This window comes from Lathamus discolor, chromosome 2 (genome assembly GCF_037157495.1).
Source record: "Lathamus discolor isolate bLatDis1 chromosome 2, bLatDis1.hap1, whole genome shotgun sequence".
Taxonomy (NCBI): Eukaryota; Metazoa; Chordata; class Aves; order Psittaciformes; family Psittacidae; genus Lathamus; species Lathamus discolor.
In genome coordinates, this window is record NC_088885.1 from 74,584,046 (window position 1) to 74,602,620 (window position 18,575).

General features: G+C 43.7%; 1 protein-coding gene across 4 annotated transcripts in view; it reads right to left on the reverse strand.

The window, feature by feature from the left end:
• GMDS (GDP-mannose 4,6-dehydratase) overlaps positions 1 to 10,770 on the reverse strand; it is a 421,100-nt gene extending 410,330 nt beyond the window's left edge. For 2 of the 4 annotated variants that reach the window (XM_065667471.1, XM_065667468.1), the window contains exon 1: positions 10,231 to 10,520. In XM_065667471.1, coding sequence (XP_065523543.1) covers positions 10,231 to 10,338 — 108 coding nt within the window. In that variant the 5' untranslated portion in view covers positions 10,339 to 10,520. The other 2 variants (XM_065667470.1, XM_065667469.1) reach the window with 2 other exon arrangements.
• Between the last annotated feature and the right edge of the window lie 7,805 nt (positions 10,771 to 18,575).

Below are 18,575 nucleotides of genomic sequence, written 5' to 3' on the forward strand. Positions count from 1 at the left end.
TCTTTTCAAAGGGTGTAAGAGGGGTTTAAGGCTTCCATTGCAGTATGATAACATGCTACCTCAAAGTGCCTATGAATACACAAGAACCAGTTACAGTTGACCTGACAGCCTATCTATTTACCACATGCTTCAGCACTATCCTGGAAGGTGAAGCTTTAGAGATTTGTATGTGATATACATAACACAAAGAACATCACATCCTCAGGAACTTGGAAGAGGAAAAATAGCCAACAGGCACAAAATTAATAGCTATGCAAGTGTCAGATACCTAGCAGAGACAAAGTATCTTCTCATTACAGCGAAAGCACTCATCTAGACATTCAACACTGCAAATTTTTTCCTTCTGCATTAGATTTTGCCACAGGCTGCAGGAATTCTCCTTTGAGAAGAATTTTGAAGCAGCAATAAATGTGCCAAATAACAGCTAAAGCAAAGCCCTGCAGAAACACTTCATAAAATTTGACTGTATCTTACTATATTAATAGTCAGATTTTTCCAGAGCAAGCATATTTTCTTCCTGTGATTTCAAAGGTGCTTAAGCACAGCAAATGCAGCACAAGCTGGTTTATCCACTTGAAACTTCTTGCAAAAAGCCAAGATCTATGGCATCTTACACCCAAGGCAATTACATTTTTGTGGATAACATACCTGTTGGATCACTGAACTTGACAATATCACAACTTTCTGGTGCTTAGCTAACTTCTAACTAACCAATTTGACTGCACAATGCAAGCTGTACCATATTCAATGCAATAGAGTTGTCTCAGGGTACAGTAGCAAATGCTCTTCAATGGTACTTGATGGTGAACTAACTGCAACCAAATCATAGTCAACTGACTTAAGTCCTTAGACTTCATTTGCTTGCCATCAAATAACATTTTGGGTTACAAAGCAAAACTCCAGTTTGTCATCTAAAAAAAAAAAAAAAAACCGCAAAAAAAACAAACCCTCCAAAAAAACACCCAAACCTTTATAGCAAGAAATATTCCTGATGAAGGAAGCCTGCCTTAAAGATACTACTTTGTGTATGTATACTTGTGAATAAATTAAAATTGTTGCAACATTTACATTGCATGTGAGGAAGTTCAGTTGCTTAACACATGTAAAAAACACAGGTGACAACAGATAAGCTGGTTTACATCAACTTGTTTGTCAGGCTTTACAAAAGCTTCATTACGAATTTACATTGTGAAGTCTGTGCACACCCTAGAAACAGAACAAGCTTTCGAGACTTTCCAGTCCCTATAGCTTTAATAGTTAGAGCAGATAGAGAGAATTATGCTCTTTCATCTCACCTCCTGTAACAGCTTTGCTTAGCTGAAAATTTTGGACATAACTGAATCCCTCAGTTCATATACATATGACCCAAAGGAATTCCTTAGGCAAGGTCCTATTTGGGGAGGTGATGGGGGGGAAACAACACCACAAAAACTTTCACTTTGCTTATCTGGCTGAAAAGCAACCAAAGTAGCAAGAAGAAATTTAGAGAAGAGAGAGCACACACCTGTGAGAAAATATTAGACATTTAGCACACTGCTGACTCACTCTTGTGTCACTGTTCACCTAGTGCTTCAAGGAAATCATGCTTTCCGAACCGTGCCCAAGCTGTGCTGCAACAGTGTAAGAGAAGCAAAGCTGGCAAGCTCAAAGAACAGATACTTAATCAGGACTCTACTCCAGAACCAAAACTCTGAAGAAGCTGGTATAGAAATTTCTTGCTAGGAATTGTCAAGAGATAGAAAGCAAACACCTTCTGCCTCCTAGACTAAATAAAAGCATATTTAAGTACAAAGAAACTTAGTCTCAATACTCCTCAAAGGAAAGTGTGGACAACAGGAAGCACCACTAGGATGAATACCAGAATACAACTGCACTGAAAAAAACTTTTATTCAGCTTTCTTGGATTACAGGGATCAGAGTGGTAACCTTTGAGATGTTCTTCACACAGGCCATCAGCAGGTTTAAGTACTCCATTTTCCTTGTCCTTCTGCATAGCTATCTATTTTCTAAAAAACTTACTCCCCTGTGCAGTAAGCTCAACAGCCAAAAGGATCTGAAAGAGAATCAGAGGAGAAAAAAAAAAAAAAAAGAAAAAAAAACAGGCCAAAACTTAGTAGGAGAGGATGAAGTCACGGGAGAGGTTTTCACAGGAGCTCTCACTTCCGTTTTGACTGGCTGTAAGTACATAAAGAAGAATATGCTTCAGTTCCTTAAAAATCTTAGGAAATAGAGAAATACAGATTCTGTCTATACTGACAGTCACCACTCTTCATTAAATTAATAAAATACACCAAAAAAAAAAAAAAACAGGACTAAACAAGTAGCATGCTGCTGGCAATGGGATATATTCTGCTCTCATCAGTCTGGGAAGCAGTGGCAATAGCCCTCTCTGACTATCCACATCATTAGAAACTTTAATGAGAAATGTTGCTTGGAGGAAGTCAACTTCCCAAACCAAAACTGGGTACCATGCTTCTGCTTCGTATCTTAGTTACCGTTAACATGAACTTTATAGTGTTATTTTTTCCTGGAACATTCAGAATCTTATCTATTTTCACAGCAGGTACAAATCACCATATATAGTACCTTAGAATTACCTGCTGTTCACAATGTTTTTCAATCCACATCCTGTAACATACCCTGTTCAAACACAAGGAGTCAGATTGCCTGCACCGGTCCTTTTGTTAATACCTGCTAGCTGAGCCAGGCTACCAGAACTTCTCTCTCCAGTAAGCAACTAGAGAATAGACTTCACTGGCAGTCACAAACACTGAGCAAAGCTGCGCAAAGATGGAAAGAAAAAAGGGAAGTTAATACATCAAGACACATATGAACTAATCCTGCATCTGCCATACCTTTTATCATTAATACCTTCTAGCTCACTTACGTTTGAACACCACCACTAATTGCATTATTCTGAAAGGCAGTGGAATACAGTTGAGCTTCTCCAGGCAGGCACAGAGAACAGCCAATATCCTGGGCTCTCAGTTCTTCAAGAACCCAAAAGCCCTATCAGTTTGCACATATTGTTGTAGAGTATGAAACACAGAAAGAAAGAGTAAAACATTGGACCACATATTTATAGGTTGCTTTTGTAGAAGGTTCATGCACTAGCTGAATTAGACTTCCTGGTAACCCTCCTGCCTTCAACTGGGGAGCCGAATCAAAATTCAGGCATCTTTCTAAAAATATGACCTCTGTTTTCAGATAATATTCTAATATCCCATTTCAGTATTTGTTCTACTACTTTTTAATAAAATACCTTTTTCTCAAGGGTTTTGGATGAAACTCGATAGCAATACTTCTTATTTATATCCTGTAAGGGGAAAGACCTGGAATTACATTTTAGGCAAGCTTGGGTTTCATGCCACAGCCTCTATTCATTTATTGCAGAGTTTTCAACAAGCCCCTTATGCTATCTTGTCACAAACTGCAGGTGTTCAACTTCTGATATTGAGGAAGACTCAGAATCATTGAAGTTTACGTTGGAAGGGAACTCTGTGGATCACCCAGTCCAAGATCACTGCTCAAGCCAGGGTCAACTAGAGCAGGCTGCTCAGTGACATGTCCAGTTTGGTTTTAAATACATTCAGGGACTGACACTCATCTGTGCAGTCTGTTCCAGTGCTTGATGACATTCATCATGTAAAACAAAACAACCCCCCCAAAACAAACAAACAAAGAAAGTCACAAACAACAGACACCCTCTCAAGTGAAGTTTCTTGTATTTCAGTTTGTACCCAAATAAGCATTCCTACATCTCGATGTCCTCAAACTAAGATAAGGACCTTCAAGGCACGTGAAATTCTCACTCAAGACAACTCTTTGCTACTCAGCAATTGAAGTAAAAGTACCTGGTTTCAACAAATACAGTATTTGTTTAAATGAAAATACAGCTATACTAATATTTAGCTTTAGCCAGAAACCAAGACAATATTTATTTAAATAAATATTAGCATTGCTGCCTTTTCAACTGTAGCCAGTTTCAGCAAAAGCTATCCTCTTGCGTCTATGCAGAAAAGCAATCCTTTGGATTTTATCCTTCACCTGGCTAACCAACTTCCTGTTTCTGGTGCAACAGGCTGTAGTGTTTCTCTACATCAGCCTTCCATGTGTACATAAAGTCCTCAATGACAAAGATTCTCTCCTCACCACTTGATCACAATACCTGAAAAACTTTTCTAAAAAACTGTTTAACTGTTCGCTTTACAACTCTTCTCCAAGAACTTAAGTTTTTAGACACAGAGTATCAAGGAGTTTTATAGTCACTCTCCATACCAGCTATTCATTACTTTTCTTAGTATTAAGCAATGAGTCATATTCTCTTAATAGTGGTAGTTTGCCCCACAAAGTCTGTCTTGCTTGGTTTCATTCTCAACAGCCACATTTAAATAACATCAATTCACAATGCAAATCCTGCTTTCTCGGTTATCTTTCCACACCCTTGATGCACTTAGCCTTTCTCAAACTACGAACCGTAACACCTGCATAAACCTTGCAGTGTTACAGGAATAGCACAAGCTGTAAGCAACTGATTGAACTTCTGATACCAGAAAGCCGGGGCAGATCCCATATTCTACCTACACCAATTAGAGAGTGGTCTTGTATTTCCGCATGCACACTTGACAGTCATACTTACTCTATCTTGGGGTTTGGCTGAAACTTCTACAGCCGCTACCTGAAGTTTTGCCAAATGGCAGTCAAGTCTGACAGAACTGCAGGCAAGGGAGCAGAAGCTGGTGCTAGTACTGCTGCTGTTAAGAGCTCTCAAGGCAGAGACACAATTGCATTCTTCATCTGAAACTTCCAATAGCCTCTGGCCATGTATTGACAGTCAAGTTCTAGTGTATTGCTTCATTCAAAACTGAGCTTGATAAGTTCCTCTTGAATGATCTTGGTCTACAAACTCTTACCTTACTGTCTCTCTCCAAGCAGGACAGCACCAGACAAGATGGACATTATTCATTGCTCATAATCCAGTGACTAAAGGGGAAAAGTAGAAATGTCAACATATAACCTCATAGACTCAACCAGAGTATTTCTTGGTATTTCTCAAGGAAGTCAAATATCTAAATACTCTTAGAAGCAACAGCATTCAGAAAAACAATCAGGCTGATTGCAGTGCAACCAGACTTTCCAGAAAGATATTTAAGGGCAATTTCAACAGACATTTACTCATACTGCCTAGAAAACAATACTATCAAGAAGTACTGATTTAGTAGCTTCCCCAAATAACAGACAAGACATATCTCCATATACAGAATTGTTATACTGCTATTTGATTCAAAACTCCCATTTTTACAGAGTAATTCTTCAAGGTTTCAAAGTTTGAAAAGTGCAGCACATCTATTATGCATTGTGAAAACACTCTTCCAATAAAAGTCATGTTCTAGTTTTGCAAAAAAAAAAATTAATTTTAAAACACACAATAGGCCTGTTTAATTTTAAATACTTTTCCTTAAAGAAAAAAGTGCTATGCATTACTCATAAGTACCAGCTATACCTACACAACCCTTACATGTTTTATCCATCCAACCACAGCAATTGCCCTGCTCTGGAAGCAGTTTAGCAAAACAGTGACATGTGGTACCTCCCACTGCTGTGGTGGGAATAAGGGAAATCTCAATACTGCACAAGCAGTATACATGTCCATTGACTACGTGCTTAAGTCTCTTATCAGTAATGCAAGTTGTACAGTGATACTGATTTCACTCTAACCCCATGGGTAAATGAAGAATCTGTAGGGGCTCATTCATCTGCCTTGATTTCATAAAGACCTAGGTCCAGCCCTTGCAGCCAGAATGCCTTTGAGTCTTGACTATACAGTTACTGAATTTGTTTTCCTTTGTGACTTCACCACGTATACTGCAAATCCTTCTGTTACTTGGCCAAAGGTCACAAAATCACCCTCCTATCAGTAACGCATTCACCCTTTCAGAGAATTATCCTTTTAACACCTTGTTAAAAGGTGTATCTGGAAGAGAAGCAAACCACCTTAACCGGTTTTGTTAACTGGTGCAGTAAGCTGGCACAAAGCAGGAGCCTCCAGTCACTCACCCTACTTGTGCAGACAGCCCATCCATCCTCTTCTGGCATTCTTATGAATCCCATTAGAAGTCCATAAATCAGGAGTTACAGCTGTGCACATCTCTGTGGTATAGTACAGGGAAAAGCTGAATCATCAGTCAGTTGCCCCACTGTTAAAATACAGCCCTACCTGAGCTCAACTTTCTCCACCATAGCAGAAACAAAATCCCATCTTTTGTCACTGGAAAAGATGGACAATCCAGGATGTTCACAGCTATACAGAAGTTCTGAAAAATAAAGAGCTGTCCGATTTCAACAATACGATTGAGCACACTTCTTGTGGCATCATCTTAACTCAGGAAGGGCTGCTACAGTTCAAACAGCACTTTGCTTGGCCCAAGTACTGTGAAGCAAAAGCACAACTCTGCACTTGCCTAAAACTGCCACAGTCCAGTTAGCTTAATACTTCTCTCTCATCTGTCTTTGTTCTAGGAACAAGGCACTGTGGGGACTTAGTTCAGCAAATGCTCTCAGACTACACTGGCCACACAAAAACAAAAGCAGATTCTTTACACAACGCAAATGTGCCAATTCACTCTTAAAAGAAATCTGCTGTAGCAGAAGTGGCCCAGTTTAATAAAGGGGGTTTACCACCTGATTCTGTTCAATGCTTTCCTCAGCCTGAAGGAATCAAAGCCTTTACTTCCCACCTTGAAAGAACACAGGTTCCACGGAAGAATGTGAAACACATCAACTCTCTCTAGCCCAGTAATCAAAGTAACTACCTGGGGAAGACAAGCCCGAGCTCTGGCTTCCACTTCAGCCTATTTGTACATTTTACACATGGTAATTAAGTTTAAAACAGATGGCACTTAGGACATTCTCAGAAGAGGTGGGACATGAAAGTCTCAGATAAGAAACAGAATCCAAGCCTCCTACTTCTGGGCAAGGCCTTTCCAAATAAAAGGAAAGCTATTATGTAGAATAAAGAAAAGGAGTGAAAGAGGGGCAAGGAACAAGTACTAAAGTGACTTTCTTTAAAGTTAACCTAAGAAAAGAGGAACAAGGATTCCCAGTGGCAGATCTCAAAATGATAGAGGAGTACAGGACCCCAGAAGATGTCATCCCCAACAGAAAAGCTTCCATCCTACAACAAGAGTTGCTACAGTCTTGTCACTAAGGCACCCAGCCTCACTGGCTAATTTTCAGATATCCCAGGCCTTTACTAGCTCAGGTTCTCCTCACCTTCCAGTGCTAAATAATATGCCTGACACAGGTTAAATTAAGATGGAAAAGCTGCATTGAAAAGAGTTAAATAACAAAGAACACAGTACTGAAAGAATCAGGGGGTTGTATCTATAGGCCTACTAACTTACTATCTCTGACGAGAAACGTACTTCTGTCAACAAACTGGAAGACTGATCACACCGCAATCAAAGTAGCCCTTGGGAAATCTCTGTCCTCTTGCTAAAATTAAGAGCATCAAGCAAAAATGTTAATATACACAGATTATTGGTTTTCCTCTTCTCAGACATAGTTACACTACCCTGTCAGACAGCCGCTTGGAGGGGTTTCCTCAGCCCACTACTGGCAGACAGCTGCTAACTCACAGGAAGAGTGCGCACCAAGAAGTGTTGTAAGAACACATGAGAACAGACATAATGGGGTAAAACACAAACAGCAGGTGAACATTCAAAGCACAGCACAGGTTCTCTTGGATAAGAGATGAAATCTGCTATGAGTCTACATTGTCTCTGGATTTACCCCCTCACAAAAAGTCAGATGGCTCTGCCACAAAAGAGAGCATTGACTAACACTGTCTCAGCATGAAAGAGCAGCATGTTTGTTTTAATATGTACTTTTCCACAATGCTCATGGTCTTCTAAACAATCTACACCTGCCTCATGAGTTGATCTGTAAGTATAACAGGACAAATCACAGTTGAAGGGAAAGGTGCAAACATCATGAAGTTCAACAAAGCAAAGTGCAAGGTCCTACTTGCAACTTGGGGTTGGGGCAATCCCACACACAGCTACAGGAAGGGTGGAGAAGAGATCCAGAGCCACCCTGCAGAGAAGGACTTGGGTGTGTGGGTTGATGAGAAAATGAACATGAGCCAGCATCAGTGTGCGCTTGCAGCCCAGAAAGCCAACCGTATCCTGGGCTGAATCAAGTAGCATGGCCAGCAGGTCGAAAGAGGTGATCCTGCCCCTCTACTCTGCTCTCGTGAGATCTCACTTGGAGTATTGTGTGCAGTTCTGGTGTCCTCAACATAAGAAGGACATGGAACTGTTGGAACAAGTCCAGAGGAAGGCCACAAGGATGATCAGGGGACTGGAGCACCTCCTGTATGAAGGCAGGCTGAGAGTTCAGGCTGTTCAGTCTGAAGAAGAGAAGTCTGTATGGAGACTTCATAGCAGCCTTCCAGCATCTGAAGGGGGCCTATAAGGATGCTGGGGAGGGTATTCATCAGGGACTGTAGTGACAGAACAAGGGGAAATGGGTTCAAACTTAAACAGGGGAAGTTCAGGTTAGATATAAGGAAGAAGTTCTTTACTATGAGGGTGGTGAAGCACTGGAACAGGTTGCCTAAAGTGGTAAATGCTCCACCCCTGGCAGTGTTCAAGGCCAGGCTGGACAGGGCCTTGGGCAAACTGGTTAAGTGTGATGTGTCCCTGCCCATCGCTGGGGGGTTGGAACTTGATGATCTTAAGGTCCTTTCCAACCCAAACCATTCTATGATTCTAAGATTCTTTCCAACCCATAACCATTCTATGATTCTATGTATGAAGCTGCCACTAACTGAATACAAGCCATAAAGGAAAACAGTTCTTCAAGCTGGATTGTAAGATAAGCAATAATGCCTGCTATACATTACCTACTTAATAGGTTATACTAATCACAGTCAATACACTCAGTACATGCCAAGTGATAAGCAATGTGCAGCAGAGCTTTTTTTTTTTTTTTCCAGGAAATGGGCAACACTTACATTGCAAATAAGGTGTTTGTCAAACACAACTAAGCATGCCCAGGACAGCTTTTATTTAGCACCCACTTGCCAGCAAAGACACAACAATGCAAACCTCTTCGTGGACAAACAATCCAACCAAATATCCAAGCTGCCTATTGGGAGTGTAGCAGCACAAGCCACAAACTGCATACATCAAAACCCCTGCAGGTCTCACCAGGCTAAAACTCACCACTGGCACACCTTTTTTTTCCCAGTGCAGAAGTTGCTCCAAGGGAAACAGACTGTTTGTTTGTTTTTTTCCTTTCCATACCACCTTTCTCCTGCACCTTCTGCTCAAAGCACCAGGACTGTGACAGCATTATTATCCCTATGAGTAACACAGCCAAAGAGAGTGAAGACTGCAATGAATGCACATGAACAAAAAATAAGCAGCCTGGGGAGATGTTTGTGTCTGGTTATAAAGCAGGTACTGATGGTGAAAGTAAATGAATGGCTGCTCAGTATGTCAGAAAGGCAGACGACAAAGAGCACCTCTTGAGTGAAGAACCTGCTCAGATCAAACCCAGCTTCAGGCTGCCCCACACCTGCGCTGGTACTACTGCACTGCTTGCCTTTGCCACTTCAGACCATCAGGATGGAGGATCCCAACACCAGCTTCTTGTATTGCCTTTTCTACGTTTGGCTCCTCTCTCAGGGATGCTTACTTCACACCTCATCTCTGCACAGCTTTAGCTGACCTCGTGGGAATTCCTGGTAAAGGTTACTATAAGATAGTCCAAAGATGCAACATGAAAGTGATAAACCCCCCATCATACAGACCTGGTGGAAAACACCTCAAACCACGGGGCAAACAAGCCTAAGCCACGCGTGGGTGATGCCAAGGAAGTCTCTTCCCTCAGGGCAGCCTGTCCACTTCTGCGGGCTGTCAGCGAGAGCTGCTGCAACCCGCACACCGCGAACTGCGAGGGAAGGCTGGTAGCCGCCTCGCTAAGAGGTGCTCGAGGTGCTGGGAACGCACCCGCGGGGCTATGTCTCCCGGGGCCCGGGAGGGACAGACAGAAGAAGCAAGGGAGGGTGGCCGTCGCCTGCGAACGCGCCCGACAGCCCCACGCCAAACCCTCCGCCGCTGCCCGCACGGCTTCGGCCACGGCTCCCTGCGGGCGCCTCACGGTGGGTCTCACCCCTCCACAGCGCGGCGAAAGCCCGGGGCCGAGGGGAACCCCCGCTGTTACCTGCCCGGTGATGCCGGTGATCAGAGCCACCTTCCTGCCGTTCAGCTCCCCGCCGTCACCTCCGGCTGCCGCGGCGCAGGCACGTGTCTCCCCTGCCGGCTGTGCCATCCTCCCAGCGGCAGCAGGCGTAGCCCAGGTGCAGAGGCAGCCCCGGGTGGGTGCTCACGGCGCTACGGACGAGCAAGGCGAGGAAGATGCCAGCCGGCACACGGACTGCCACCACCCGGCGGCTACCTCTGCTGCCCCGGGCACCGCGGCATTTCCGCGCTCCCGCCCCGCCCGCAGGTGTAACCTACCGCCGCCGCCTGCCCAGCCCCCGCGCAGGCGCGAACCGGGCGGCGGCCCGCGCTCCGCTTCAGCCACCCTGCCCCTCCCCTCTCCTGGTCTGGCCCGGCCCCGCAACCAACCCAGAGCCCCGGCGCTTCCTTAAAGGGACCGCAGGCGCGGCTCGCCGCGGGGCGGCTCCGGCGCGCCGGGGCTGAGGGTTACAGCGGTGATTGGTTGAAAGTGGGGGGCGTGGCCCGTGCGGCTGCTGCCGCGGAGGCGCGGAGCCGCCGACTTCCTGGTCGCGTGTCCGAGAGGAGGACGCGCCGCCGTCACGTGAGAAGAGCGGGCCGTGGCCCCGCCCCCCCGACGGAGAGCGCCCCCTGTGGCCTGGAGGAGCGGGCAGGCGGCGCTAGAGGCACCAAGGCGTGCGGCTTAATGGACGGGCGGGGATTGCGAGTTCCCGCAGCCTTTGCGCCCGCTGCCTCGTCCCCGCGGCCTGCCGGCTCTTTTAAAGACTCCCGATCAAAACTGCAGTGGGTTCAAGCTTAAATAGGGGAAGATCAGGTTAGACATAAGGAAGAAGTTCTTCCCTGTGGGGGTGGTGAGGCACTGGCGTAAGTTGTCCCGAGAAGCTGTGGCTGCCCCATCCCTGGCAGTGTTTAAGGCGAGGCTGGACCGGGCTTTGAGCAACCTGGCCTAGTGGAAGGTGTCCCTGCCCATGGCAGGGGGTTGGAACTGGGTGCACTTTAAGATCCCTTCCAACCCAAACTATTCTATGATTCTGTGACGCATGAAGCACAATCCACCAGGGCGGCAAAGCTGGTCCTCCTCAGCTTTCCCACCTGTGGGAATACTTATTAATAAATGACCCAAAGGCTTCTGGAAAAGGGATTCATAATAACTCTTCTGATGGAACACCAAACAGCAGGTTCTTTTACTGAGGCGTCATGTTGCTGTGCCTACGAAGAAAGAAGGGGCCTGCCTTTATTTTGCTATTAATCATGTAATCATAGAATAGTATGCTTGAATGGTGGGACCCCTGCATGTGCACACAATTGTATTACTATGATCTTACAATTATTATGGCTTATTACAGTGTGTGGTCAAAAGTTACTTAGGTTCATTGAAAGCCCAGAATATATTTAAAAAATATTAAAAAAAGATGTGGAGCACACTGCTTTTCAAGTGGAAATGTACTCTGGAATCCTGATTGCTTTTTTGCGCACTGCTCCCCATGGTCTCAGTTTAAATCCCCTTGTTGCAGCCTCCTTGTCAGTGACAGAATGGAAAAACTGTGTTACATCACAGTTACTCAGTTATAAGATGTCATTCCAGTTGTACCATTTCTGCGCCTTGTTTCTGAAGCTTTTTCCTGGATGCATGCAGATTATTATGGTCAGCAACACTGGCTACTTCTATAAACTAATTTCATTATACTAGTGATTTTTAATGGGTGTACAGAGGAGGAAACCCACAAATAATATGAATGCCACCCTCTCAGTTTTGAAATGACACCAGAGACATAAAAATATATAAAATTCTGAGAGCTTTAGGACTCTGTACACCAGAAATAAGGTGCAAAAATTATTTTCATTTTAAAACTCAGAATTTGAGATTGGAGGGAGTTAGGAGCAAATTTTCTTTATTTACTTATATAGATCCTTTCTTCTCCTGCTAGATCAGAGCTGCATAAAGCAATGCATGACCTACAATATTAAAAATTGTCTTTTATGTGGCCAGATAAGCTTGTCATTTTTAGCTTTTGCTGGTAGTCTATTAAATGTACTGCAAAGTAGAGCTTGCCTTATTTCTCTATTCTGCTCATTAAAGCGGCAAGTAAGGGTGACAATGCAAGCCCTGAAGCTGGGCTAGAATAGCCCACATCACTGGCGCCTCCATATCCAACTTACTTAGAGGAATTTTTTTATCACTTTCTCTAACAGTTTCTCCTACCCCAGTTGTCCAACATCCCACAAGAACTATTTTTCATATGTAGCATTTTCCTTCACTGTTATTCTCAAAAGGACTCCACCCAATGGGAGAAGCCAGTTCACACCTTTCATAACTCGTCTGATTAAACAAGTACATCAGTTCAATGGCCACCTCTTCTTATGACCTTATTCTCAGGTGACAGGCACCTTCACCTTGGGTTTTTTTCCTATTCAGAGCAATGGCTTTCCTTCCTACTCAGCATGTGCATTCCTGAGTGATTCAGAACAGAAGACTGCAATCTCTATAACTTTTGCAAGGGGAGCGCCTCAGCCAGTCTGAACTCAGAACACTTTAGCAGGGTTCATACTTGTATTTTTAGTCAATGCTAATACTAGAAACAGGCAGATGAAGCCAGACAGGATGTAGCCCAGTTCGGGATCCAGCTGACTGAAGCAGAAAAAAAAAAAAAAAAAAAAAGCCTTTAACTTGTTTAAATTCCTATTTCGTTTATAAGTCTGGCAGTGGTAGTTGCAGACACTGTTAGCCAGCTACCATAATCCTGCTAGGTCTGTCCCTGGCGGGCACATTCCAGGTTTAATGCACAAAGACTGTTCTGTCACCAAAGACTTCCAAGGTACATGTACAGAAGAAACTGAAGGCTCAATTGTGGCACAGGTACTAGATTTTACCTAAGTTGCTCTGGTGTTGACAGCAATTTAAGACAGACTGCAGCTGAAAACTGGACCAGCAGCCCCAAGGGACCCCAGGATTAATATTCTCTCTGAGCACTAGCCTGCGCTGATGTCTTGCTGCCTCCAGCACCTGTACTATTGCATGTGCTACCTAACTTAGCTCTAACTTAAAGTCTGCCCACACCATAACCCCTTTTTCATGCATCTGCGTGGACCTTGCTGCAGCCTCTACAGCTGGCAAGGCCCTCATATGAAGAGGAGATGGCAGGCTGACACACATATGCACCTCCAGCCCCCTTGAATCCTTGTAAGAGCAGATGCTTGTGTGAGCATGGGTGTCCAGTAAAAATTTTATGCCCAGCAAGTGAACAAACCAGCAAGTTCTGAGGAAACGCAAAGAATAGCATATGTGGCATTAACTTTAAAGCTGCAACTCCATGAACTGAGGAGAAAAAGATAGGACAGATGTGAAGAAATTTGCTTGGTGGTGGTGGATACAAACACAGAAAGAAAGATGGAGAGCACAGCTGATGGAAGTCAAACTGGTTAAACTAAGAAATAATGGAAAATGAGCAAGGAGGAAGCAGAGAGCGAAAATTAGAGAGAAAAAAAATGTTGCTGAGAATAAGGAAGAAGGGAATAATAGGAGGAAAAGACTGAAGTGTATTAGATTACAAAAAACACCATCTTAAATGTTAAGGGAAAGGGAAAAGGAGGGAGAACATCCACACACAGAAATTTTCTTACACTTGAATACCATATGCATTGCAAACCTGATTTCAATGTCTGAATGGGGATGTAGCCACACTGCCGATATGCATTTGGATAAGTAACTCTGTGAGGTTTAATAATCTAATGTGAATCCATTGTAAGTGCTAGCAGGAAAGATGTAATCTTATTTTAACTTCACAAGTAGAAATTACTGATTTATTCACTGTGGGACAAAGGTATCCCTAGTATTATTTCATTAATAGTGTTACCCATACTAGGACTTTGGTAAAAGCTGATGTGATACCACTGTATCCTGTTCTGTATAGGAGTTAGAAGTCATCACTGGACCAAGTGGAGCTCTCTTTCTCTGAATCACTCAGTGTAACAAAAGGGAAAACTGATTGTCTTTTGATAGCTGAGGGTCTTCTGAATGCTCCACATCCAACAGTTTAAGCAACTTCTGCATCATGCTGACATGAACTCCATCAAATCTGTGTCCAGTGATCAAAGAACCCTGTCCAGAATACATTGCAATTTGCTTATCTTCAGCTACCAAATACTTTTGATCCTGTCCCTGGCTGCAAAGTCGATGGTGGCGTCTACGGATTGTTCAAAACCCCACCAGGTCTGGTTTGGAGGCTGCAGAAAGGGAGCCAGTGGAGGATGGATATTGAACCTAAGGGCACTTTCCTTCCTGAGGAGCTCTTAATTTATACAGGCAGGCAAGTGAGGCAACTGTAGTAGGCCCAGAAGAAGGTACTCTAGAAAGAGTTTCTTTTTCTACTTTGATGTTTTAAAGTAATGGCACAAAGTTACAGTATTTGTTGATTTCACAGAGCTAGGGAGCTGTGGAAAGGGATGTGGAAGAGGAGGGAAGGGGGACTCGAGGCGACATCCATCACAATATGAAAGAAGGTGCGGATGTTGGAGTGAGAGTAAACAGTCACAGAGAGGAAAAGCGCCAAATTTTGTGAGGAAATAAACTGAAGAGTGTGCAGGGACAAGTGGATGAATGGAGGGGAAGTCTCCTAATAGCTTTTCTACCTGTTGGCTTGAATATTTGAGGGTGTGGGGAGTGACCTACAACCTCAATGCCCTGACATGGCAACTGGCAGGTGGAGCAGAAACAGGAGGATGCGGGGGATGGTTCTGGACAGTAAACCCTGGGGCCAGATCCTAGAGATAAGCAGAACTCTGGCACTCCTTGCCTTTCAGGTGACTCTTGTGCATCTGACAAATCTTGCATTTCATACCTCTCCTTACAGGCTGTCATATATCTTTCCACTAGGACCTTCCCGGTGGCAAACACAGTCCCAGCCATGAGAAGCTGAGACATCAGGGCTGCGACTCAGCATTACAAAGCAGGGGGGAAATAAATTCCTGGCAGTACTGGCTCCCAGCTGGAGCTCTTTGTGTTTAACATGCATGGCTTGTGACCAGCCCACAAAGTATTTGCAGCCTCCTTTTCCTCTTAGAAAACACTCCCCTGCTTGGTTTTGGAGGGGTGGGTAAGACTGGCCAGATTTACTAACTTCTTGGCAAAGATGTATGCTTTGAAAGGCAGAGACCCAGCTCCTGCTGGTGCACGTCCTGATGTGATTTCTACAGCACTCTGTGCTGCATGGTTTTTCGAAGGCAAAGGCAGTGCCAGTGCCACATTCCTCTCTCATATGTATCTGTAACACGAGAGTGAACTGATGCTACCCTGCAGTAAAACTGTGGAAGAGCAGGATCCAGTCTGAGCTTTGTGCCGCTCTTTGTTTCCAGCCTAAAGGTTTGCATCTGGAAGTTTTACTCAAGTCTGGAACAGCATCATGACTGGGCACACGAATCTTGATCCTTCCTGTGCTTGGTGCAGGAACAGCATGTACATGAAGAACAGGGGATGCTGGCAGAGCTTTGTGTGGGCTTTGCACTTCTGGACCACTGAAAAGGCTGCTTTCCAGCCCAGCAGAATGGAAGGAGCCTGCCTATGTTCACCATTTCATAAGAGAAGGTTGGGACAGGCCTCCTCCTCTCAGCCTTGATTACATTTTCTGTGTGGTCAAGAGTAGCCTCGCAGCAGTGGTGAGCTACAAAGTGGGCAGGGCTGTGAGGAGCTGGAGTCCGGCCCTTCTGCAGTGTCACAGGGGCAGGGGCTGACATGGGGTCCTGGGCTGTGAGCAGGGTGGCAGGGACAGCCAGGCCTATGGGTGCCAGTGGGGCTTGGGCATTGCAGCCAGGGCCCGAAGCCAAGCCTTGGCTCAAAAAGAAACATTGTTTTGTTTAAAAACCCACCATGGCAGTGACAGTCCAGTACCTCTCTGCTTGTGGCCTACAAGCAAGCCAGCCCTCCGTGTAATGTGTTTCTCCAGCACACGGAAATAATTAACAGTTGTTCTTTTGTCTCTTGGCCAGCACTGGAGGTACCTAATTTTGGGCATTGTTTCTGTAAGAAACACCAAATAAATGTTCCTTTTTATTCGCAGAAGAGGGCTAAGAGCCATGAGTACAAAAAGCATCAGGCTCAGCGATGTGTTAGTGTATGCAGTTGTCCCTTACAGATTTGTAAGCCAGTGCTAACTGGCCTGGGGCCAATGGAGTTAAAACACCTGAGAGAAGAAACAGGTTCCTAACTAGAAGGCGAAGGAGAATTCTCCATGCATGACTGATTAGAAACATTTTTACCCAACATTATTGTTTTGCTATGTACAGGGAGCCACAAGACTTTTAAGGGAGATGTTGGCAGCTCACTGAAAATTCTAGTGGTCGAAGTTTAGAAAACTATAAAACCATAATTTTGCTTGAGCGGACTAGCATCTTTGCATATTTTAGGGAAGGTCCCAAAGAGGGAAGCTGAATCCCAAACATCCCACTTCCTATGAGGGCCTTCACATCTAGTGCTTCCAGCAGGATAGCAGGGATACAAAAACATACCTTACCAAATGAATGCTGTCAACATGTAACTAACAGGTTTGAAAAACAACAAGAAATCACTGGCCTGACTAGAAGAGAAACCTCAGTGTAAAAGCATGGCTGGTTAAAATCTTACTTGTTGGATTTAGTTTCTTCTTCCCTGAAGGAGATATCAGAGAATGAACTTAAAGTTATGGGATAAACTTTAGAAGTCTACCTAAAGAAAAAGATTAACTACTGGAAGGCCAGGTTTTTCACAAATGCCACTACTCTTACTACACATACACAGTCACACTTGTGTATCTCCATCTGTGTCCCTGACACGTGTGCCAAGATACATTTTTTTATTACTGACATTTTGGTTTTGGGAGTATGTTTGAACAAAGCAGAGTTTGTACCCCTGTTGAAACTATTTAGTCTGTTCACTAACATGAAGGAAGACATCAAAAACTACTTCTCTGGAAAACCATCAGAATATAGTACAGAGGTTCTCTTCTTTCTTCTGGGCTTATACAAATATGGTCTAATATGCACCCAAATCCTTACATAAATCTTGTCCATAAGACTTCTAATCAGAAAACAACAACCCTATATTTCTCACACTATAAAAAGACCACCTTGGGAAAAGAACAATGCAGTTACATAGTGGTGTGGTGTCTGTTAAGAGAGTTCACATTAAGCAAGCATTAGCTATTCAAAGAATTAACTGAAATGGGGCAGTAAGTGAGCATCTGTTCCTTGTCACTGAACTCAGGGCTATAGCAGAGAGAAGAGAAAAAGTTAAGGTAACAAATTTTTTTAGCATGGAAATTAAAAAAAAATCACTTCACTGTCCCATAGTCTGGATTATTCTTTTAGAAGGTAGATCAAAATATGAGTGGTTGCTTTTCGAAGTTGTCTCTCCAGTCACAGAACAAATCAGTAGCAGAACATGAGACACAAGATATGGACCAGAGGGGACTCCCAACATTGCTGGATCTATATTTTTTGTAACAGCATATCTATTTGGCTAGATATATGCTATTTACACTCTTTATGTATTCCTTTGCATTTTATTTGTGGCTAAGAGGTAAGGTAAGAATGCTGTAATTTTTAATGCACATATTTCAAGCAGGTAAAAGCTGTCTCATAGTCTTGTGTGCCTGGGATAAATCATTCTGTGACTAGTTGCGACCAAACCCAGAAGAATGATACATAAAATTACCTTTTTATTACCCCTATTACAATGCATTAACTGTTTGCTAGGTGCTGACAGAGTCAGACCTCCATGACCCTTCTGTTGGTTTGTCAAAAAGACTGCTGGCTTCAAACCTACAGAGGAACGTAATGGAGCTGGTCAAAGAGGAACTTGAGTGCCAGTGACGGGGGAATGACAGAATTCACATTTCCTTGGGACTGGAAAGAGGCAGCACTACAGTAAAAGCAGACAGATTTCAGTTAGCCAAAGGGTCACTAGGTAACATTTTCTGGAAGGCTGATCCAAGGAAAAAGAGGAATTTGAGAAAGAAATTATGTAACATGAAAGAGATGGTATTAAAGGTGTAACTGCAAACTTTCCAGGTACTGAAGATGGTCAGGAAGCAGAGTAAGTGATCAACTTGGTTAGGTCCCTTTCGTCCCAAACATACAAGGAGGTAGAAACTATGTCAGAGTATGAAAGACAGATTTTCAACAGCACACAAGAGCAACATCAGAAAGGCCAAAGAGATGTTAGTCCTAGTGACCATTGCTTGTGAGATCATTCTATCAGTGCATTAATAATAGGAAAAACAGGATTAGTGAACTAGTCAATGGAAGAGTAAGTCTATTAACAGATGACATTGAAAGACAACTTATTTAATGTTTTTT